Below are 24,225 nucleotides of genomic sequence, written 5' to 3'. Positions count from 1 at the left end.
ATCAAACGGATTTTAATGTGAGTATCAGAGCAATCATTTCAACAGCACATGACTGACCCAGCGTCCTCTGCGTTTACCCAACACCAATCAGCAACAGAGGTAAAAAGAGCATCAATTAGCTGTTAGACACCTAGTTGTTGTTGTTTTGAAGGTGAGGGAGAAAGTGTGAGAGAAAGGGATCGTGGCGAACAGACAAAAATAAAACCACAATGAGCCACCTGAAAGGAAGCAAGTAAATCACAAGACACCTGTTGCTAATGGTGATTATGGCAGATGTAAGAAAGCAGCTGGGTCTTTTCGTTTTCCATCAGACCAAGATACCTTACGTGAGGCTGAAGGTACGGACGAGGGGGGCTCTAGGGCAGTGGGAGCTTCATCCAGAACTAGCAGGGAGCGGGGAGAGGCCTCTTGGGCTATGTGGGCTGAGCTTGCAACAGAATCTCTGTTGGAAGAGCATGAAGCGTCCACTAGGGCTTTTGGACTCATTTCACTGATTGTGGTTTCAAGCTGTTTGATGGTCTGCTCCAGGCTGTCCAGCGTCCTGTAGGTATTTTTTCTAATTTCGTCAGTTCTGGAAATCACAGACGCGTTCTCTGCACTGGGTGGCTCTGGTCTCCTAAGCATACTCTTGGGGGCGTCTTCAGGTTGGGACCTAGTGATTTCAAATCGTTTAGCTTCCTTGTGCTGCTTCAAAGTGCCGTCCTCCTCCTCCTCCTCGTAGACCACCACCTGCAGCGTCTTCTTCCCCGTTTTGGTTCCCGTGCGAATTGCCTGAGTGAGAGCCGCCAGTTGCTTTTTAGGGAATTTGAATTTGAACTTTTTCTTGGGGCTTTCAAACTGGTCATCCGTCACGTCACCCTTGCTTTCTGCACTTGGAGAATCTGCGTGGCTGAACCTGCTCAGCTCGTTCTTACTCGTTTCCTGTCCTGGGGGTTCAGCCTCTGGTGAAGGGCAGTGTGGCTGGAATTTACCATCAGCCTGCTGCCCTGATCCGGGGCTGCCGGATGCAACCTTCTTATGCAACTTTTGGGAAGTGTTATTCTGGAGTACAGGGTCTCCGTTTTCCTCCTCTTCCTCCTCCTCTATCTTTTCCTCTGTCATCATCCTCTCTAATTCCTCGTCGCATTCCTCGAATATGGTTGAAAGTCTCTTGTATGCCGACCGGATGTCCATGGGCTCGTCAAAAATGATGATAACTGGTTTCTTGTCTAGGCACACGACTGGCTCTTCGTTTTCAGCTCCTTCTTGTGGGGACGTTGCTTCTTTCTTGGCGTCAATGTTAACCGTCTGTACATCTTCCCCCTTTTGGCTCACTATGTCGCGGACCTCCCCACTGGAGAGCACCTGGACGGCAGTTTTGGTGATCATGAAGGCGATGTTGTCGGTGGTCGCATTTTCTTCAGTGGGAGAACTTGGTGTCGATTCTCCGTCCTCGCTGGGGTTCACGCTAGCATGCCGTGCCCCCTTGGGTCTTAGAGCAACCTGGCCGAACTCTGTCATGTGAACCTCTTGATCTTGAGTTCTGACATCACACGTGCTCAATTCAGTTGACCTAGCGGGAGAGGGAAGGCCACACCTATCTGCGTTTTCCTGTCTTTCTCGTCTCATCTCCTTCGTCTTTCCAGAATTCATCTTCTGATTCTCAGCGTCAGGCACAGGGTACTGCGGTCCTGAGCTCTTAGGTCCTTTGTTTATTTCATCTAATGAACAAAGGCCAGAGTAACTGGGATTGACCTTAGACACATTTTTCTGGGTATAGTTTCTACTGTCTTTAAATAAACGTTTGCCGGATATGGAATTTTCCTTCTTTAGGATGTCTGTTTTATGCTCTGATGTTCTTGATGCATCAGAAACACTATTCTCCATTGCTATTTCCCATCTAGGATGGTCAAGGGGTGTGAGAGCCCCTGTGGGAACCTGAGAGGGAAGTGGAGGAGGGAAACCACACACATTAATCAGAACAGGATCCGTGAAAGGGGGCAATGAATCTGCATGGTATCCGTCGGAACGTAGATCTGCTAAACTCACCTTTCGGGATTCCATTTGGGGGCCGTTTTCATATTCGACATCAGATTTCCGAACGTCTTCATGGAAAAATTCCAAATTCTGGTAGAATAGTGTAGGACATGTTACTGCACAAAACCACATCCCCCCCCCAAAGTGGACTATAACTAAATCGTTCCTTTCATCACACTTCCAGAACCTGCGGGCCAAGCACATCTGCCAAAGCCTAGACAGCTCTACCTTGGCTGGCTTTGTTGTTCTCCAGCTTCCAAACACGCCCTGTGTTCGCACGAGACGAAAATCTCAATTAGCAAAATAGTTTAGGGATTTGCAAAATTGGTGAGGGAGCAGTTAAGAGAATAAAAGGATCGATTCTGTATCCACACGTTCTCTCTCCAGCATCTGACTGTGAGCTTAGCAGAATCGAAAACGGGAAGAGAGGTGTAGTGCAGTAGAAAGCACAGTATCTCGGCAGGCAGAAGCTTTTTGGTTCTAATCCAGCTCTGCCCCTTAACTGTGTCACCTTCACTTTCCTGGGCCTCCGTTTTCTTGTGTATAGACCGGGGAACTAGACCAGAACCCTTCCAGCTAGTTATTTCGGTACTATCTCTGCTGCTTTTCTGGAAACTGTCCTATAAGGACTCTGCCCCACTTGGGTGTAGTACTTGGAGATGAAACGAAAATCTTATTTTTCCCTGTTCAAATGACAGACTGACAGTGTATTTGCAGTTTGCACTTGGACTTGGCCAAGTCAAGTGTCACAATAACCTTCAACCTAATAATACCCAAGGCGGTCAAATCCAAATTCAGAATGATAATGCTGCCAAAATACCCTCGAAACACCTCCAAAGCAGATATTGGAGACTACAGCGGTGACTTTGACATCGTAAGTCAGCTTCTAGTCTCTGTATTCTCGGATACAGAGCGAAGGTCCATTTCTGCGGGTGTCACCGAGATTCAGAACGTGAGGACCCAGCAGTGAGGCTCAGGTCCAGACAGTGCTTCACCGGGAAGTGTGGCCTTGTCTGGCCTGTGTGTATCAGCTCCCTTGGGCTCTGCCACAACACTAACACTAGCTGTGCTTTGTCGCTTCCAAGGCACTGCTGCCCTTTCTTCTTGCTGCCCAAGCCGGAAAGGAAGAGGTGGTTACAGGGGGAAGGGACACAATCCCGAGAAGGTTGTCTGGCTAAAGCAATGACAACATAACAAAGCATAATAACCGGGCCCCGCCCAAGTCAACCCACAGCAACCCCACCTCCCTGTTACAAATGGAAAGGATGTCCATACACATTCAAGGAATAACACACAAACACCAAAGTCAGTATTAATCACATGGAAACATCGTACGGGATACAAGGTGCATTAGCTACCAGATACCTCCTGTTAAACCTCCCCTCCTCCCGGTAAGGCCCCAAACCAGTGCAACAATTCGGCCGGTGCAGACGAACAACATGAGGTCTTTTGTGGGATTTTAAATTTGGATCATTAAACAACTCACACATCCAATAAAAGGTTTAAGAAGAAAAGCAAGAGAGGTTTCGGACTAAGGTTTCAACCCCAAACACGGAGGCAGCAGAGCATGCTAGGACATGAGTGAGAATTTACCCCTGAATTGGAGAAGGAGTCGACATGTAATCTAGACACGACACGTGCACAGCTGACGTTCTTCTGGCCCAGTGCCTGGGGTCAGCGCTGGCATCTGTCTGACTGGTCAGGGCCCATGTCATACCCACTGCTAAGTATTTCAAATGTCACCCAGAGACACACGTATTTTAAAAGGGGTGTGGTAGCAGGAATACTCCGATGAAAGCCACTAAGGTAAAGATGTCAAGGGTAGGTTTCACATGACCTGTTACTTTTGTTACTGGGCTAGAAAAAAAGAACGGAAGTATCACAACAAGTGCATTAACTGTATCCAGGGTAGCTCGGTCACAATTGTCATGTCATCTCACAATGATATCTCAGAGGTAATCTTAGAGGGTCAAGACTGCGTAAAATGTGGTTAAACCTCTTAATGTCTGTTTATAGGTAGGTCCTGAGGTTTGGATTGTTCAGAAAACTGTGTAGCAGGCTCTAAATGCATATGGCAATCAAGCACAATCAGAGACACAGTTATAGGAAAATTGTACACAAGTGAAGCACTAGGCTGGCACCTCATGATGATAAGGAGAAAATTTTAAAGAAATACTTGATTTATAGAAGAGCAGATGAATAGCCCAGGAGTGCTGACAAAAATGTGGGGAGAAGTCTGATACTCATGGTTATTATGAGACAGGTCAATCTGCTGCGTAGAAGTATCTAAAACAAGCTCTTAAGTGCCTATACGGCTCTCACTACAGACTTGGCCTATTATCCGACAGACTCCTGATTGAGGTGAAGGGTATCTAAAGGCTATGGCTTTCTAATTGCAAGGCAAGAAATCTTATGCAACTTTTCAGCCAATCAGCAAAGTTCTACGAGACAACGACGATCTCTAGAGGGATCTTTTGGAAGTTCCCAGTTCCCAGTGTTTCAGACAGACATCGGCCCAGGGATGCCCTGTGACTCAGGATATGCCAGGGCTTTTCATGAGGTGGTTTTACTTAGTGCCACTGTAGGGCAATCCCACAGACTGAAAGAGGAGTATATTTCAAATAGGATGTCATGGGTTCACTTGAAAGTAACAGGAGATTCTCTTCATGAGAAAGATTTAACAGCAATAATCTCATAACCTCTCTTGCTGCACGGAGATGCCCCCACCCCCACCCCCCCCACCTCAGCAGACCTAGTTTGCAGGAGGCCCTGGGATGGTTGTGAGGCAGGGAGGAGGAGGCCGGTCTCCTTGTCAGGGCCTCACGGCCGGGGGCTGTCAGTCCCAGGACCGCATCTCTTGAAGGATTATGCTAGAATAGCCCTCTGATTCGTGATCCTTCATCTCCCTCACTGAGGCTTCTTTCACGGGGACTGAGGTGCCCACCGGGAGTAGCTATTAGGCTACGCTACGGCTGACTTGTTTGACTTTAGGGGAAGCTCGAACCTAGTCCTCGAGAAAAGTGCTAGGACCGGAGTGGGTCACGATAAGCTTTTAATCCTGAAATTCATTCAGATAAGGTGGCTTTATGCCCAAGAATCCTAAAAGCTCTAGAGCCAACTCAGAAAGTTGAAGCTCACACATTCAGGCTAATGTCCTTTCCCTAAAGTACTTACGTAATGACGGTGAACTTTGTTTTAGAGCCCGGACAGCTGTCCTGAAGCCATTAGGACGCCACAATGTGTATGAGCACTGAGCTTACACCGAACTTATTGTCTTGCAAGGTATAGTTTGAGAATTTGTCCTACTTAACGCAAATTCTGTCTGGCGTTCCTGAACACGTGTGCAAACACATATGCGTCGTTTCTACGAGGATGCACCCAGGGATGATGAGCATATAGCTCTGCGGTGTGTTTTTTCCCTACACTCTAAGGCTTGCAGCTACTTCTGACACAGGCGTGTGGGATCTAGAAGACACGTTAAGAATTAGAAAAGGTGCTACATACTTGACTGATGTTTCCATTTACTTCTAGAGTTCTAGAAAATCTTGCAAGGGGGATACTCTTTAGTTTGGGAAGATAATGCCCAAGTTCTGCATAGACTATTACAGGAACACCAGTGCACGCTGGGAACCCGAACCAGGTATCTCTGATTAAACCTAAGGCTGTGTCTCTGTTAGTTTAAAAAAACAAAACAAAACAGGTGAGAGGGAAAAAGAGGGCACAGAAAGAAGGACAAACGCAGGAGCGGTGTTAGTGTCAGAGCAAGGAAAGAAGGACCATTCGACTGTGTGGCAAATGTGTAACTGCCACATTACCTTCTTCTCCTTGGGTGGGACTGTGGCCCCCGGCCTAGTGTCTTTAACGTGACTGTCAGCCCGGGACTGCTCAGCGTGACTGTTTGAATTTACATCCATAAAGGAACACTTCTGGAATGCCTAAGGGATTAAAATACTGAGGTTAACAGGGATGCCGGCGTAGTGAGGAGGGAGGAGGGAACAGACAGGGAGTCTGGAGGTGTGGAGACCCCAGCCTAGTCCTGCCGGGCGGTCACACCAGGGATGGGGAGGCGGTGCCATGAAACCTGGTTTGGCATTTGGCCTCAGAGCAGCAAAGCTGAGCTCTGAGCCAGAGGCAGAGGCTTCCTCACTGGCTGTGCCACGGCGTGATAAATGGACAGAACCCTTGGAACGCATGCCCTTTGTGGGATGTCTGGGTGCCTCGGTCGGTTGAGCGACTGATTCTCGATCTCAGCTCAGGTCTTGATCTCACAGTTTGTGGGACTGAGCCCCGCACTGGGCTCAGCGCTGAAAGCGTGGAGCCTGCTTGGGATCCTCTCTCCCTCCCCCTCTCTCTCTGCCCCTCCCCTGCTTGCACTACCCTCTCGTCCAAAGTGCGCAGAGCCTGACTGGGATTCTCTCTCTCTCGATTCTCTCTCTCTCTCTCTCTGCCCCTCCTCTGCTTGCACTACCCTCTCGTCCAAAGTGCGCAGAGCCCGATTGGGATTCTCTCTCTCTCTCTCTCTGCCCCTCCCCTGCTTGCACTACCCTCTCGTCCAAAGTGCGCAGAACCTGATTGGGATTCTCTCTCTCTCTCTCTCTCTCTCTGCCCCTCCCCTGCTTACACTACTCTCTCGTGCAAAATAAACTTTAAACAAACAAACAAAAAGAATACAGTAGTAACGTAGTAACAGGTACTCCCACATTCTAAGGTGCTCTGAGGTGCATTTAGAATAAAGTGATGCTCCTGAGTGCCCATGGGGTTCTGAGCTGCCTCCTTTCTGCCTGAGCTTCTAGATCTGTCCTAGAAGACTATCAGTTTCAGTTCTAGGAGTCCACCCCAGTTTGGGTGAACAGTGGGTGAGGGAGGCCAGTCCTCAGACAAACAGAAAGCACAGGCTGTGTCTGCGGGGTAGAGAGGGAGTGACAATATGGTCACGAAAGCAGGAAAGATGAAGAACCCAGCACCCAAGCTTCTTGAAATCAGTGGCTCTCAATTCAACTACATGTCACCTAGTTAAAAAAAATTTTTGTTACCCAGGCCTCACACAGAGAATAATTAATTCAGAATTAATTCACAGGCCTTTTTTTTTTTTTTAAACTCCTCCAAATAATTGAAACTTGCAGTCAGGATTAAAGATCAGCTATTTCGATGAAAAATCCCAAATAACTGCCTCAATATTTTCTTACTGTCAAATATGGTCCTTTGGAAATACCTCCGTGGGCAGAAAGAATATCCCAGGCCCGTGCCAAGTTGACTGTTTCAGCACGGGTCCTAAAACATGACTTGAGCTGATGCCTGGGACCTTCCCCGGCCTGCTCTTCTGTTTCTCTGCTTGTTCCTTCTTCCTGAAGGCGGTGTGCTGGCTCCCCCCTTGCGGTCTCTCAGACACCCCAGTCCTAGAGGGCCCTGGAGATGCCCATTGAGGCCACCTGCCATCTCTGCTGGGCTGTCAGACCCTGGACTTTGGAGCCTCTGGTTTTTTCTGACGCCTGGTAACACACAGCAGGAAACTGTTCCACAGTCACACTCAGGAGGCCGCATCTGCTCCTTGTCCTGCCTCGGGGGCATCTAAGTGCAGAGCCCAAGTGCGCGGCTGACCTTCTGATGCAGCGGGTAGGGTCCCTACCCCAGAAGGAGGGCTCTTGGCTTTGGTTAAGTCAGGCTTAGAGCACTTGATTCACCAGTATTACCTAACCACCAATAACACAACAAGAAACCACATACTCCAGGCTTTGAAAACTTTCAAAGAAACCATCAGAGATATTTAGACGTCAGTGGTGGGAAATATTCCCAAGTGATGAGCTCTAAAGCGCAGCTGGAACAAGTAAATGACTTCTCTTAGGGGGCTAGTGCAGGACTATCCATGAGCCTAAAAGTTTCTACTTCTTGGATTAGGAGTGACTGTTCACCTTGCACAGATGTAAAATTACCTAGTTCTTCGTCATCCATTTGAACCAAACTGGGCCACAATTAATTTAAACCACGCTTTGGGGCAGAGGCTACAACGAATGGTCCCAGAATCTGCCTACACATCTCAGGACGAGCACCAATCTCCCGACGACAAGCAGCCCGGCCATGCCAGTGTCATTAGCCAGAGGGTCCTCCCTGGATCACTGAGTGACGGACGCCTCCACCCTCTCAACTGTTTCGTGCATCGCTAACTGTATACATCTATGGTTCCTATGTATGACATTCTTTAAACGTCCTAAAAATCTGTCAGCGATCTGATTGGTGGAGGGGATGTCCTAGGCCAGTCTGAGAGAAGCTCAGAAGGGCTCACCCCTGTGACAAATCAACCAGCAGCCCTGTAAATCCAAACAGCCCAATTTTGGTAGTTATTACCACGGAAAGCAGAGTGGAACAGCTGTGGTAGAAATGACATGGCTTAAAAGTTCTCTTTACTCCACATGAAGAATGCAGACCCATGGTGCGTGCACTGGTGAAGAGGCAATGTATTTTGGAGCCCTAAGTGTGTGATCTGACCATGTGATCTGACCATCCAGAGAGGGGAAAAAATGCTACAGTGAGTGTGGGTCAAAATGAAATATTCTATGAACAGACTTTGGTCTGGGAATTGTGCATGCCTCTGATTAGAAAAGTTCTTAGAACATACACCCAGGGTAGGTTCACATCCATGATTTGAATGTGGGGTAAACTTTGAGTACAGTTTCTGTACCCCATCCTTAATCCTAAGAATGGACTGTGTCAATTAATTAAAAAATAAAAATCTAAAACTAATAAATAATCATTTCGCAAACAGGGCAAAGAAAATGGGAAATGAAATCATTCCGTTTTTCTGCATATTTGAAAAGATGATGCTGACACCGAATGGGAACTTGGTATGAAGGACAGAAGACCTAAGGGCAGCCATTCTAAGTATTAAAACCAAAGTTTTTATGAGACCCACGTGAAGGAGGCCTTAATCAGTCCTTACGAAGACAAGACAATGGCTGATATTTCGGATCCCTGTCTGAATTGCTTTTGAAATGAATGGACTATTAAAAGCAAGGAAAGTAAATCCTCTTGGCCGGAGCTAGGAAAACTCACAATTCACTTCCCGTATAAACTTCCTGAGTTGTTTTGTGAAACAGTCATTCCTTACACACGTCATGAAGTACCCTGAGGGTAGTTCAGTGCCATCTTGGAAAACTGGAGGCCAAGGCCAGAAGATGCTACTTACGAGGCCTAGGTCCAAAGGCTCCTTGCCAGCCCTCTCTAGCTAATGGATCTGTGAGAGACGTAGCCAGAGCGGCCTAGGTAGGAAGGCAAGGAGCCACAACCAGTTACCTCATCCACATACCTGGAGTTCCGCCATTATTTTGTCTCCTTCTTCTTCTTCCTCCTCGTCCTTTGAGGATGAGGTAGCGACTGGCGGTGGGGATGGGGCCCAGGTGGAAGCCACCTCCTCGGTCGGACACTTAGTGGCTCTAGCCTGGGGGCTTGGTCCAGCATCTTCACTGCTTGCCTGTGGAAGATTCAAATCACAGATATTAGCTCAACGCCTCTAGGGGCTGGCAAAAAGAGGCACAGATTACAGCAACACACGTTCCCTTACTGCCTGGCATGTCGGCTTCCAACCTCTTCAAATCGAGTCGAAAGACTATTAATATCCCTTGCTTTTAGTTTGGGGTTTTTTTTTTGTACAAGCTGCCATTTTGGTGAATGGGTTGAAGATTTTAAATAAAGTTATAACTACTCAACATTTGGTGCCTTTAAGAAAGGCCTGCCCGTACTACATCTCCTTGGAAATTGTATTTTACATTTAACACAAAAGGCCACACTTGCCAAGTTAAGTGCCAGCTAAAGCCCACTGAACACCTTTCTGTACAGACTCTTACAACCGTGTTAGCTAGTCTCACTTAGCTTTTGTAAGGTGGACTTTCCTTTGCGTCCCCTTCTACTCCATTTTCAATCTTATGAGGCCCTTGCTGGAGAAGTAGCTTGTGATTTGCATTTTACATTGTTGCAGCTACAAGTCAAGTAAGGATAGAGCAGGTGGTGCTGAGTCTAGTCCAGTAACACTGGCTGACATTTTCCCATCTGTGGGGCTTCCTGTGATGTAGCTTAATCAATTCTCTCCTCCGCCTTACTACTTTCTGTGTTCTACATGAGAATAGAGAGAACCTTGTCTAAGGGTATCATTTGAACTCAGAGACCAGTTCACCAGAGCTGAACCCATCAGACCTTAGCGGTGATGTTCTCCTTCCTGCTGGTGTAGACCACATCGCCGGACCTCGTGGTGGTGAGCCCTGATCCTGGCAGGTAGCTCCGCCGAGGGGGTGGGGGAGGAGGAGGTGGGGACTTACCCCCCAGCTTGTCCAAGTCTTGTTCGGAATTTGGAGAGTCTTCTGGAAAACAGTGTGTCATTGCAAAATAACCTCTTTGCAAGAGAACTTCCAGAACAGTGTATTTCTATAAACTTGATGCAATCTGATGTAAACATCTCTCTGTTCTCTCTATAGTGCCAGGATTAAAGGCATAGACCCTATAGCCCGACTGACTTGAAATCCCAAAAAGACCCTGCACAAATTAATTAACTTCTCTCTGCCTCAGTTGTGTCATCTATTAAATGGGTATCATAATAATCCCCTCCACTGGGATGCTGTGGAGATTAAATACCTTAATACACACGAAGCATTTGGAACAGTGCTTAGTGACTTACTGTAAATGCAATGCAAGTATGAGCTATCATTATTAAAAAAATATGTGCATATATATGTGTGTGTGTATATATATATATATATGTGTAGCATATATACATATGTATATATATTTTAAGTAGGCTTCATGCCCAGTGTGGAGCCCAACATAGGGCTTGAACTCAGGGCCCTGAGATCAAGACCTGAGCTGAGATTAAGAGTCAGATGCTCAGGGCGCCTGAGTGGCTCAGATGGTTAAGCGCCCGACTGCGGCTCATGTCATGATCACACAGTTGGTGAGTTCGAGCCCCGCCTCAGGCTCTCTGCTGTCCGTGCAAAGCCCACTTCAGATCCTCTGCCTTCCTCTCTCTCTGCCCCTCCCCTGCTCACTCTCTCATTCTCTCTCAAAAATAAACATTAAAAAAAAAAAAAGAGTCAGATGTTCAACCGACTGAGCCATCCAGGTGCCCCAAGAGCTATCGTCATTAAGTAAAACTTCTGGGTATTCCTTGGAGAGATGAAATATTAGAGCTTAGAGACAAATCCAGAGCCCCTCGCATGGCTGCTAAAGGAAGGACGTGAGAGACGGTGTTATTAGCAGGAGGAGTTTGTGCAGGGGATGTTAGAATAGAATCTGGCCGATGAAGGGCCAGGAGGGAAATGCAAGGCAGATGAACAGAAAACAAAGTCAGGGACAAAATGGACTTTTGGTCCTGGTTATGTGGTTGGAAAGGGTTCTCTGCTAATGAAAGGAGGCAGTAAACACAGAAATGCAGAAGGAGAAGTTGGCATTGACACCAAAGGTTAGGAAATACAGATATCTACTTAGCTTTCTCCAGAAAAATGTCCAGAAAAGGCACTTAACCAAATTCAAACCTCCTCATTTCTGTCCTTTTTCATCATTCCTCACCTCTGCCTTTTACCAGCCTGAACCCAAGTGCGAACTAAAGCAGCAGAAGCAGAAACTCGGGGTTGGTCCTTCCAACTGGGCTTTGCCCCAGCTCTCTCTAGGAACACGGCCTGCCCTCTCAGGAATATGTTTGTCCTTTCTGAGCAACCTAGTCAGAGCTGTTTGAGGGACACACTTGAGAAGTTTCTACTTAAAGCTGTAGTAAGGGTGTGGGTGCTCATCAGGGTGAAAGGCCAGTGGTTACGTGTAGCCGACAGTTCTGGTCTCCTGCAGGAGAGTGCTGGGTGATGAGGCCCAGCAGCAGTGGGCCACCTGGCTGGTTCCTGAGCCAGCGGCCTGGCCGGGGGACAGCCTCATCAGCTTTGTGGGTCCCCCCAGGGACTGGCACAGGATGACAGGCCCTGGAAGTGGGCCCAGGTCTCCTCTCCTGGGTCATGACCATGACTGCCTCTTTGCCCGGCTTTGGTCAGGCTCCTCCGAGCTCTCCTCTCCGCTAAGCCTTGCCCTTGCTCTGTCTGCTCAGCCCAGTTTTAGCAAAGACTTCCGTGAAGTCCGTTTAGCAAGAATCCCCCATTCTTGACATCTGAGCTGGTTCTTCGCTCCCTCTGCACATCCAGGCGCTTGGCCTGCCTTTTAGCGAGACTCTCCCTACCCTTGATGTATTGTATTCAGAGCTGGGTTCAGTTTCTCTCCCCTGCTGCCGTGGTCTTGAATAAAGTCTTGCTTGCTCTTTTTAACAAATATCTCTGTGAATAATTTTTCTTTAACACTGACTGAGGCTACCATCTCTAAAATTTTCCACTGATTTTTTTAGGAGCTACATTTTCTAAGTAGTCAGACAATTTATACAAGAGGAAATACAAACAGCTTTTAAAAACCCTAAGCAGAGAATTTCACCTCATTAGTAAACAAAAATCAGTAAAAGCAGTGACATCCATGCCAAATAAGTAAAAATGATAGAAAGCAACGTTTGCAGGTAACAGATTGTATCCTTATGCATTTCTGGTGGCCAGTACATTAGCAGACTCTCTCTGAAATCAGGCCATGTGTTAAGACAAAACAAAACAAAACAGAACAAAACAAACTCAGCTGGTGGAGCATGTGACTCTTGATCTCAGGGTTGTGAGTTCAAGTCCCATGCTGGGTATAGAGTTTACTTATAACATAACATAACATAACATAACATAACATAACATAACATAACATAACGTAACATAACGTAACATAATACGTTTAATTGAGCAAAAATACTTTGGGGAGTAATTTTTAAAAAATACTTTATGCAAATTATTTTTTTGGTTTTTAAATGTTTGTTTATTTTTGAGAAAGAGGGAGACAGAGTGCAAGCGAGGGAGGAGCAGAGAGAGAGGGAGACACAGAATCCGAAGCAGGCTCCAGGCTCCGAGCTGTCAGCACAGAGCCTGACGCAGGGCTCGAACTCATGAACCGAGAGATCATGACCTGAGCTGAAGTCAGACGCTTCACTGATTGAGCCACCCAGGCGCCCCACTTTATACAAATTTTTTTTTATCTGAAGGAATAAAAAGCCCAGATGTGGTAAGATAACAAGTGTAATCACGAGGAGGAACAATTATGATTTATAACTATTTTTTATAACTTATTTGTGATTATAAAACATCAAAGGACTACCTGACAAAAGTAATAATAAGGAGAGCCAAATTAGGCCAGATGGAAACGGAATGGTGTAGACTTTTACCCATGAGAAATTCCTCACGGGGACTCTGGGAGAGAAGCCATCTTTGTGAGAACAGGGCTGCCCCTCCCGGGCCCCTTCCTCCTAAGGTACTTGCTGCCTGACCCTTCTGGTCCCTAAACAGGCCTCACCCAGCTGGGCAGGTGGGGAAAAGGGTGAAAAACTTGGCACACACAGGCTGATGGGGGCAGTTTCAGTGAGGGGAATTTTAGAGCAGCTTTGGGGAAGGAGAACAGTGAGACAGGGTTACAGTGGTTACAAATTGTATCTACGCTCATGTTCCTGGACATGCATGCAAGTCAAGATGGCGATTCCTTTCCAAATTAATTTTAGCTCCTGGAGGAGGCACCATCGAATGTGGCTCTGAGACACTGGGCTGCAGGTAGAATGGTGTCTCTGTTCGCAACTTTAAGATCAGAGTAAGGCATGAGGCTTGTTGGTCGGAGATTCAGGAGGCTGAGTTTTCTAATGGTTATTTTATGTTCTTAGGGACACATTGAGGCTTAACTTCCATAGTTTAGTTATTAGTTCAATATACCATCTAATAATTTTGATTTAAAAAATGCAATTTCGCCTCATGATCTAATGTCCCCTCGGGACCTCATAAAGGCTGGCATTTTCTTCCTGCAGCATATGAAAAGCTCTTACTCTAAATGCGGCCCTCTTATTCTCCCAGCTGGTGCTGTGAAGTGTCATAAATTCACAGGAAATGTGGAAGCCGGGAATCTAAATTTTACCTTACCGGGCATTGTTCTAGTATCCTCAAGTAGAACATCGTTTCCAGGCTACGGTTATAGTTAAGAGGCAGTAGTGAGAATGTAGTGATACCTGAGGATTTGCTCCAATTTATAAGAGTCTTAAGAAGTGAGAGATTGGTGCTGCTGGCCAGCACGTGCTTAAGTGGGCAGCACTGCCCTGACCCGAGGGTAGCCAGCCCGCATAGCCCTGTGAGCACCTCACCTGAAAGTTCTAGCTTGTCTACTGGAGCATCGCCCTTTGGTTGTGGGCCCAAGGCTGGTGGCATCTCCAGGTTTGGAATTGACCTCATGATGTTGGCCTGAGCTTCTTCTAGTAGCTTCTCAAACTCTTTCCCGTTATAGTGGTCCAGATTTTGCCTTTTCTCTTCCCATTTCCTCTCTGCTTTCTGAAGGAAAAGAACAAGTGAAGAAGGTTTAAAAACCAGAAGGAAAGCTAATTAGAGATTTCGTGTCGGGGTGGTGGAGAGCATAACACAGGTTAAATGTGGATAAAATAATGCTCCAGTTTCCGCACTGAGGGACATTTTTGTACATCAGACAAACGTGCCCCTGTGCTCTCTGCTGTGTAAGCCCAAGTGGTCTTCACTCACACAGAAGCAAGCTCAGAAACCCAAATGCATTCATTCCATTATTACTGAGCACTTACTGCTACTTTCAACCAATACTAATAAAAGGACACAGGGATATGCTTTCAAAAGTATGTATCCCATCACCAAGTTTTTGTTCTCGAAACTGAGTTTTCACTGCAGAGGAGATGTGCAGACAAACAGAAGCTAAGCCCAAAAACACTCACCAGGAACAAAGAATCCTACATCACAGTCCCGTGACTAAGAACTGCCATATGGCCTCCGGGTCAAACTTTCTTACATGTAAAATGGGGTTTTATCTGGATACCCTCAAAGTTCCATCAAGTTCTCCCAATAGGGAGAATTACATGATATGCATTTTTAAATACCTGTACATTTTTTTTAAAGGAACATTTTCCTGTGATTTCGAGGTGGCACAGTAATCCTTCCAGGAGGGCAGAGGGGAAATGGCACCAGGGTTACTAGAACCCCAACACGTAAGAACTGGAAAAGACCGAGGAGATCACTTCACCAACACACTTCACACGTGAGAACGCCGATGTGTCCAAGATCCATGCTACGTAAACAAGCCTCCACCGCCACCCCTTACCACCCCCCTCCCTTCATTGTTTTTTCCTAGCGTTTATGACCATCTGCCGTATGCTGGCTGGTTCTCGGCCTCTCCCTACAAGCAGGCATGTTTCTTGAAGGCACCGACTCTGTCCCTTCTGTTCCCTGCCTGCCTCAGGGCCTCTGGGGGCTGGTGCACAGCAGGGCTCAGGCATACGGTCTGTGAAGGAAGCTCACCTTACGCAGCAGCAGTGGAGCGGGCGGCGAGGCCCAGGCCTCCTTACCGCAGATCGGGGCATTTTCAGAGACGACTCGTGAGTCGAAACTGAGAATACACACGTGGCCACGATGGCCACGCCCAGTGGGTTCTCAAGAGACGTTTGTTAAATAGATGGGTCATCCCACTGACACGGTTTCCATACAGAGATGTAGGAAGTGGCAGATTCCGCTCACTCTCAAGAGGAAACGTGTTGTTCAGTTTTCGCCCCTGCCCTGCTGGGCACGATGGGACAGAATCACCGTCAGGCAATCACATTTCACCCCTCCCGTGAGCTGCGTTTCGTAAACGGCTGGCTTGGAGGAGAGGCACAGCCGCTGACTTTGGAGCAGAGGCAGAAGCTACCTAGGGTCCAGAGGCCCGGTTGCCCTGACCGTGGCCTTGGCACTTTGAAGAGGTTATTTTTTCTTGAAACCTGAGTTATCCACTGCTGACACGCAAGAGAGGTGGGCACGGTGAGGAGCAGGGTCTGGGGTAACGACGCTGGGGAGACAAAATGTGATACTCAGGCGTGGATACCGGCTCTTGATAGAATCTTTAAAACCATGGCGTGTTTTCTATGTCGTGTGACTCTAAGACCCAGTTTTCTCTTTCCATTTTGATGGCCTCCACCTTGCATCCTGAGACTACTCTAATGACTTCCCACCCAGCAACCTTAATTCGAGACCCCACCACCTTAATTGATTCTGTACATTGTTTCAGAGCAATTTTCTGAAGATGCTGATTTTTTATCCCTGCTCTGAGGGGCCGCATTTTTTCGGACACCCACCCCATGACCTTGAGACGTCCTGGACTGGTTTGCCAGCTCCCACACATCCGGTTCCAGTCTGTCTTGCCAGCCTCATCTCCTCTATCTTGTTCCCAGAAAACAAGTTTACTTGTGGTTCCCTTTGCTCCAGCAACCCCTCTGTGCTAGCTCTCACCAACCCTGCTCCACTTACCCAGATTCTACTGACTTTTCCAGGCCAGTAGCAAACCCTCCACCGGCCCGCATTCACCAGTGATGTGCTTGAGCAGGGAGAGCTGACTCACATCTCCGCAGCCGCATGCCCACTGACGTCCCGCTGAAACTCGCAATCAGCGACGGCGGGAGAATACGCCTCAGAAACTGGCAGATTCTATGAATCAGGGCTTCCCCCTGCCCCCACCAGAGAACTGGTTGGTAAACACTTCCCAGCACACCATAGTCTCACCTTCCCACAGGATGGGATGTCTCACCCTTTTCTGAAATCCGACTGTTCTCTTAATCTGGCCATCGAAACCCATTTGTAGTTCAAAAAATCTCTCTTTGAGACAAATATATATACATACGTATATATATAGATACATAGATATCTATATCTATATATCTATATATATTTGATATAAATGTATCTTTGACACATATATGCATTCTCTTTACAACCAGACTATAAACTCCTTGAGGGAAGGACCAGATGTTATTCCTCTATAGGGTTAATGAGAAATGGACATAGGACCCTACCTCAATGGACACTGCCCTGTTCTTGGCGCTCGCGCTGTGGATTTCCTCAATGAGCAAGCTCTGCATGGCAGAGCCGTTCATGGGCATCTGTGGGGACTGAGGAGCCTGTGCCGACTGCAGAGCTGAGGTCACTTCCTGTGTGGTGGCCGAAGGGCTGGTGGGGTGGGGACCCGAGCCCCCCGGCAAGTGCTGGGCGGGGTTGAGCAGGGCAGCGGAGAGCTGGGAGGGCTGGATGACCACAGGGGAGCTCTGCGCATGGTGAACGGTCAGGGGCACCACTTCTGACTTCACGTCGCCAGGGACTCCTGCGCTGTGGAGGGGCTGGCCTGAGGTGTGGGGTGCCTCCTCCTGGCTCTTCAGGACTTCCGCGGCTGTGGCCTTTTCCATAGCGACGTACTGTGCGGCCTGGGCTGCATCTGTACCTTTCAAGAGCCCATCAGTGACGTGTCTAGGAGAAACCATGCACAGCAGCATTAACTCTTAAGGTAGGTAACTTGCATTTTATTTGTATGGCACACTTGAATGCCGTGGCATTCCAAAGCCAGGCAAGAGGTTGCAAAATTAAGACATCTGACAAGTAGCAGCTTGGGGATGAAGGTTTCCATAGCAACTTCCTAATGCCCTCCAATTGCCTCCTAACCGTCTCTGGTACCTGACTGCCCAGTCCTTCCCTCACGAGATGGTCTGTCTCTGCCTTTCCACCAGCACCGTTGTGCCCAGCCAGACACGGTTCCATCACTATTGGTGTGGGGGCGGCCAGGAGTGAACAGATGATTCTAACATTAACCCCCTCCACCCAGTCCCCGCTGGACAGCCCTCAGAGATGCTCTATTCTGACCCCAAAAGCTTCCTGAGCCCTCCATACTCTCCTCCTTTGAAAATCCACATGGAACTCTTGTTCCTCTCCAAAACCTAACTGCTAATTATCTACTGTTGACCAGAAGGATTACCTATATCATAAGTACCTGATTAACATACATTTTGTATGCTATGACTGGATTCTTACAATAAAGTAAGCTAGGGAAAGGAAAACGTGATTAGGAAGATCACAAAGAAAATACATTTACAGCATTGTCTTGTACTTATCAAAAAAAAAAAAAATCCTTACATAAGTGGACCCGTGCAGTTCAAACCCGCGTTGTCCAAGAGGCAACTGTATTTTAATTCCTGGTGCTTGCTCTTCCTGTCGCTTGGATCAGGCTTCCTTCCCCACCTGGACTCGACCATGCCTTTCTAGGAGGTCAACAGTGACTCCAAATCTAACAGCCCAGTTGGTCCTCATCCTCCTCTGCATTTTGGGGTCACGTGAAGCTATCTGTGCATTTCCACCCACGGTGCAGTGGAAAGAACATGGCTCTGGGGTCAGACAGGCCTGTGTTTGAATATCATCAGTTCTGGCAGGTTCTAGCTCTAGGATGCTGGGAACTGTACCTTTCTGAGCCTCAGATATTTTTCTGTAGAATGTAGTGATGATGATAAGGAGGAGGGTGGATGAGACTGCCTTCTGGCGCCTTCCTTGGGAGCTGTTGTTACGATCGATGTAGGGTATGTCAGATGATATGGTACGTGGTACTTGACCTACAATCTTTAATCAGTCCCTTACTTTCTTCTTATTAAAATGTCTATTTTTGATTTGAAAAGAGACACTGCATTCGATGACTCTCCTCTGCTACTCACTTGTTTCTTTTGCTGTTTACCTACCCTGTTCCTCCAATCCCCAAGGGACCCCCGAGGATCTGTTCCCCCCCTTTCCCTCTCCTGCTACCGTGCCCTCTCTTCCACTGTCAGTAGTCATCTGCATGAAGGCAACTTCCAGTTATCAAGCTCTCCTCCCTCCTGCCCTCCCTCTCTCCAGTTTGGCAGGGCCGCGCCTCTAATGCTGTCTCTTGAACTTCATTCAGTGTGTATCTTCTTCTAACTGAAGTCATCTGTGCTCCAGAAGTGAAGGAAGCTAATAAAATATTTTGACGCATTCTTTAATCTTAAAGTGTTATTAAAAAGGACCACCTTCAAATGATTTTTTGAAAAAAATGTTTACTTAATGTTTCCTAACGTTAAGCTCTAGGATGTGCCAAACGCAGCAGGCCTGTCCTGAACGATCGGGACCTCAAGTCATACTGCAATGGAACGTCTGAGGTGGGAAGGAGTTGCTGCCGTCCTCCCTCACGAGTTTCCCCGCCCCCGGGGCGGGGGGGCCCGGGGCCCGGTTACCTCCGCAACATGGTCAGGGTGTCGGTCATGCTCCGTACTCTCTGCAGGAGGCTGTCCAGCCTGTGGGGCTCCTCCTTCAGAAACCGCACAGCCTCGACTTCTATACGCAAGATGGCTCGCATCTTGTTTTGTAAGGTGGGGAATTCTCCTGCAGGCCAAGAGCAGAGGGTGAGCTGGAGAAAAAGCGGAACAAGCCCCCATCCCACACACGCACGCCGGGTAGGGTCGGGAGCGTGGGGTTCATCGGCTGCAGCGCTCTGCACACATCTCCAGGAGGCAGACGCCTGTCAGACAGAGCCCGGTTCCAAGTGACCTCGGGCAAGGGCACAGGTCCTCTGCGCCTCACTTCCTGTCTGCTTATGTGGGATAAAGGCAACTGTCCCTGAGGGCCATTTTCAATGAATTTGGCACAGGTGCCCTGGCACACTGGAAGAGCCAGTGGAGAGAAACTGGCATTGGTATCATTTCGCCCTAAATCTTATGGCGCCCACTAAAATAGAAGCTCCAAGAAGACAGGGACATCTGCCCATTTTGTTCAGTGAGGCATCGCCAGTGCCTAGAACAGCGCCTGGCCCACAGGGTATTTGATGAACACTTGCAGGCACACATGCACGAACGAACGGATCTGTCACTGTCGGACAGAGTTTTAACCTCCCCCCCTCCACCCCGCTCTCCTCCCGGAGACGCGCTTCGGACTTCTCCCCTTCAAGGAGGAGGCTCACCTTTCAGGGTGGCTACTGCTTCTCCCACTTGTCGCAGGAGGAAAGCCCCATCTTCCACATCTTTTAGAGTGACCACTCGGGCAGCCGACGTGGAGTCCTTCTTCAAGTCTTCAACGAAGTCTTCCAGCTCACTGGGGGTGGGGGCAAGCAGACCAGTAGGTGGCAGTGAACACCGAGGCCCCCCAAAAGGACAGCTGTAGTAGCAAAGGGCCCATCCCAGCCTCCTGTTGCTCACCGCGGCCCAGCCTCCCCTGGCCTTCCGCTAAGATGGCGGCAGTACCTCGAGAGAGTAGCTTGGTGTGGCTTAAATATTCCTCTGAGGTGTAAGGCGGGTGCAAGGAGTTTTCCCAGGGCCTCTTCTTGGGGATGCCCAGGTTGGCCAGAGGGGAGGTGGTGGCTGGACCCATTCTTTATTTTCAGTGGTGCTGATGCCGACTAAGGGAGGGCAGTGTGCATTTTGTAAGGTGATGGGGTGGGGGCGGGGAGTGCACGCCGTAGCGGGGCAAAAGGAGTGGTCCTGATTGGCTTATATTAGCCTTCTAAACCTGAAACTTGATATATTGGGCTGGATAATTCTTTCCTATAGGGACTTGACCTGTGCATTGTAGGGTGTTTCGCAGCACCCCTGCCCTCTGCCCACTAGATCTAGTAGCACCCTCTCCCCGGTGTGTGACAAACAAAGATGTCTCCAGACACTGGGAAATGTCCCTGAGGGAAGTGGGGATGGGGTGGGGGAGGGGAGCAAACTTGCCCCTCTGGTTTATACTGATGGCCTCATCAATAAGGACTGACTTTCCTCTCTAAGCTCCAAAGAGGAAGAACGATCACAGATCTGATTTCTGGTGTGTATGTGTGTGTAAGAGAGAGGGAGAGAAAGACACACGCAGGTGCATGCACACACACACACACACACACACACACAGGTACTGCTAGTTCTGAGGTCTTCTGCTTCAAAATGCAAAGCAACCAATGAAACAAACCAACAACATCCTGTCTCCTGGGCACATTAATCACCCATCGTAAACACGGTTGTATCATTTCAGTTTGCCTGTAAATCTGACAACAGAAAACTTCTCTTAAGGTAGTGGAGGACAAGAACGTTGAGAGATTAAGAACCACTAGGTGGCGGTGGGCAAACAGCATTCACCTACAGGGGCAGTGCTAGGGGCTGGCGGGGAACAGGGAAAGAAGACACAGCGTTATCTGTAAAAAGATGGCCTGCCAAGACCCTTCCCGCTAAGTGGGGGCGCAGATGGAGGTTATGGATGGCACAGCTACTGCAGGACGGATTCAGGCGGGATGCCATGTGTGTTTAACAAGGACCAATGGGGCAAACAACAAGTCCATCCGCTGTAGAGAAGCGAGATGGAGTTTTTGGTGACGTCTTTCATTCTATTATGGAAAATGGACCCAAACTGCCTGTGATCCCTTCAGATGAAATACTGCAACTCAGGACCCAAAGGGAAAGCCCCAACTGCTCACTGTCCACATTTGCAAACTATGGAAAGGTACCTGGTGTTATGGGAACCCACCCACAGGAAACTTCCTGCAGCTAACCACACCCCTGAGGAGATGATGTATGCTATCCCTCCTAAGAGCTCTAAATATGGCACCTATGTGTGCAAAAGTTATTTACCACTTCATCACCAAACTGAAATATCTTAGAGTGTAGACTGGACACACTGTCCAGTCCTTCCAAATTCCGAGGGAAGAGCTAAGACCCAAATGTTATCACGGTTCCATTTACAACCCACAAGTCTGCCAGGTGTCAATGAATACTCCTAAGAGCTATCATCTGACCTGAAGTCAGTCTGCCTAAAGTTCTATTTTAATCTCTTTTACATGATGTGCCTTTGGGATTTCATAACTCTGAACACAGAAGACCCATAAATGTCACAGCTTTTCCTGGGTTGATCAAGGAATATACACAAAAGTGTATTGATATTATTGTATACAACAATGTCATTTCTGTTCATATGTTTATGATATATATTACAAAGCACTCAGATAAAATTTGTTTATTCAAAATGTAACAGAGATCATGGAGCTAAAATGAATGCTGAAAACACACTTTCAATATTATGTAATCAATATGACTTTGGAGATGTGAACTCAGCTCAAAGGAAAGCCAGATGTTCACAGATGCTGTGGTTTAGCTCTAAATCCATTCTATTTGTGTAAGTTGCTTTTCATACTATGTTAGTTAAAAGAAGCATTAATGTTTTCATTAATGTATTAATGAAGTATATTTAATTTGACAGTTATTAGAAGCCCAATTATTATTTCCAAGTAGAAACCCACCAAAGAGAAATGATCTGGATTCCATTTCTCTCCATATTCTAGATCCAAATTTCACTTCTCTGCCCTCTTAATGGCTCACCAGCAACTTAGTCCAACATGATGCCCAAGAGAACTTATTTTCCAGTGTGTGTGTGTGTGTGTGTGTGTGTGTAAGGTGAAGGGCAGGGGAGGGGAGAGGAGGGAAGGAGGGGAGATTGTTTTCCTGATGCTCCTAAGTTGAAATTTCCAGTTGTCTTTTTTTTTTTACATGTATTTACATGTATTCCTCATGTATTTGAGAGACAGAGTTAGACAGAGCACAAGTGGGAGAGGAGCAGAGAAAGGAGACAAAGAATCTGAAGGAGGCTCCAGGCTCTGAGCTGTCAGCACAGAGCCCGATGCGGGGCTTGAACCCACAAACCGTGAGATCATGACCTGAGCTGAAGTCAGTCACTTAACCGACAGCCACCCAGGCACCCCCAGCTGTCTTTTGTAACAGTCCGTTTTCATTTGATTTCTCTTCCCATTCCTGTTTTTACTCCTTGATTCAGGCCTACTGACATTTTTTTAAAGTTTATTTATTTATCTTGAGAGTGAGAGTGCATGCATGCAAGTGAGGGAGGGAGAGAGAGCGAGAGAGAGTATCCCAAGCAGGCTCCATGCTGTCAGTGCACAGCCCAATGCGGGGCTCAATCCCACAAACCTTGAGATCATGACCTGAGCCAAAATTAAGACTCAGACGCTTAACTGATGGAGGGAGCCACCCTTGTGCCCCAGGCCTTACTGACTTTCGACTGGACTGTTCTAGCTGCTGCCAATATGGTTTCCCTGACACCAATGTTTCCCCCTCCAATAGTCCTGGACATGATCACCAGAGGGACCTTTCTGAAACACAGCTCTGCATCCTTTGCTGTGTTTCCTTGATCAAAAAACTTTGCTGCATCCTTGATCAAAAAACGTCAGTGACCTCCTCATCAGGCTGGTCAAATGGGAAGACACTTGAGAATCTCCCCTGGGTAAAATGCACATTCTTATGCTCCATCCAGAGAGGTTCTGGATCTGGGGTTGGACCCAGGAGCTTCCATGAAAAGCCAGGAATCTAGGTTTCTGTCACATGATCCTCCAATCTCGGTAAACACAGTCCCTGCACACACGGAGCAGGCAGGCAGGGCGTGAATGTGGTGTAAGATATGGGCAGGCATCATGCAAGGGGGAACGGCATTACCCAGACATGAGACATGGTCTAGTATCTTGCATCATCTCCGCCAACGTGGTCGGCCCCCAGTTTTCCAAGGACACCTTGCACCTTCCTGGTCCTGAGTCTTGCTGGCTCACAGGGTTGCTCTGCCTGGGAACCCCCCATCCCTCGCCCCGCTTTCACTGATGGAACCCCACCTGACCTCCAGGCCAGCCTGGTTCGGTTTAACAAACCCTTTGTGAGACCCCACTAAACACACGGCGCTGCCCTGGGTCTGGGGGCACAGGACAAATAACTTATTGCAGGTTGTCTTCTTGATCCCTGGGGCCCGAAGCAATCTCTCCTTTGCGTAGGGTCACCTGGCACAGGTGAGCCACCTGTTTTGGGCTATACACATACTCATATGCTCTGCTTTGCCGGACTGGAGCTCCTCAAATGCCCTGTGCACATCTTCTCCAGGTGCAGCCAGCCCACAGATGAAGTGCTCTCCTGATAGGCTCCCCATGCCCCTTCCTAGCTCACTCCTGTGCTGGGCTGCTGGGGTAGTACTGAGATTAAGTACTTTTTCTAGAGCAAAAGCAAGACTTAGCTGACTGATAAAACACAATTCTTAAAAGAAGGAAATTTACTTTTTCGTGATTTAATTGGAAAACATAAAATATTCTTAAAAGGCTACACATTTTTAAAGAAGTTTTCAAGAAGAATATTTTAACACCTAGATGTAGAAAACTGGGCCATCACAAAAACATTTCAGACAAATAATAGCCTTATCACCTCACGGTGGGTGATTAATGGTCTACAAATGAATGAACTACATAAAATATTAGAAGCTATTTTGAGATGTTGGTGAACAGTGGTCAAATACTTTTTTTTTTTGGAAA

At 47.7% G+C, this 24,225-nt stretch overlaps 1 protein-coding gene across 24 annotated transcripts in view; it reads right to left on the bottom strand.

Moving 5' to 3' along the window:
- The window catches only part of KIAA1217 (KIAA1217 ortholog), a 747,790-nt gene that overhangs the window by 2,708 nt on the left and 720,857 nt on the right, over positions 1-24,225 (bottom strand). For 17 of the 24 annotated variants that reach the window (XM_053225397.1, XM_053225396.1, XM_027073642.2 and 14 more), the window contains 9 exons: positions 19,867-19,997; positions 19,145-19,292; positions 16,934-17,381; positions 14,240-14,423; positions 10,201-10,364; positions 9,317-9,481; positions 5,832-5,951; positions 2,029-2,106; positions 322-1,917 (listed from right to left, as the gene is read on the bottom strand). In XM_053225397.1, the coding sequence (XP_053081372.1) occupies positions 322-1,917; positions 2,029-2,106; positions 5,832-5,951; positions 9,317-9,481; positions 10,201-10,364; positions 14,240-14,423; positions 16,934-17,381; positions 19,145-19,292; positions 19,867-19,997 (3,034 nt within the window). The remainder of the gene's footprint in view (positions 1-321; positions 1,918-2,028; positions 2,107-5,831; positions 5,952-9,316; positions 9,482-10,200; positions 10,365-14,239; positions 14,424-16,933; positions 17,382-19,144; positions 19,293-19,866; positions 19,998-24,225) is intronic. The other 7 variants (XM_027073657.2, XM_027073641.2, XM_027073659.2 and 4 more) reach the window with 5 other exon arrangements.

Source organism: Acinonyx jubatus, chromosome B4 (assembly GCF_027475565.1).
Source record: "Acinonyx jubatus isolate Ajub_Pintada_27869175 chromosome B4, VMU_Ajub_asm_v1.0, whole genome shotgun sequence".
Taxonomy (NCBI): domain Eukaryota; kingdom Metazoa; phylum Chordata; class Mammalia; order Carnivora; family Felidae; genus Acinonyx; species Acinonyx jubatus.
The sequence above is the reverse complement of the archived record's forward strand: the minus strand, read 5'-3'. Positions and strand labels throughout refer to the sequence as shown.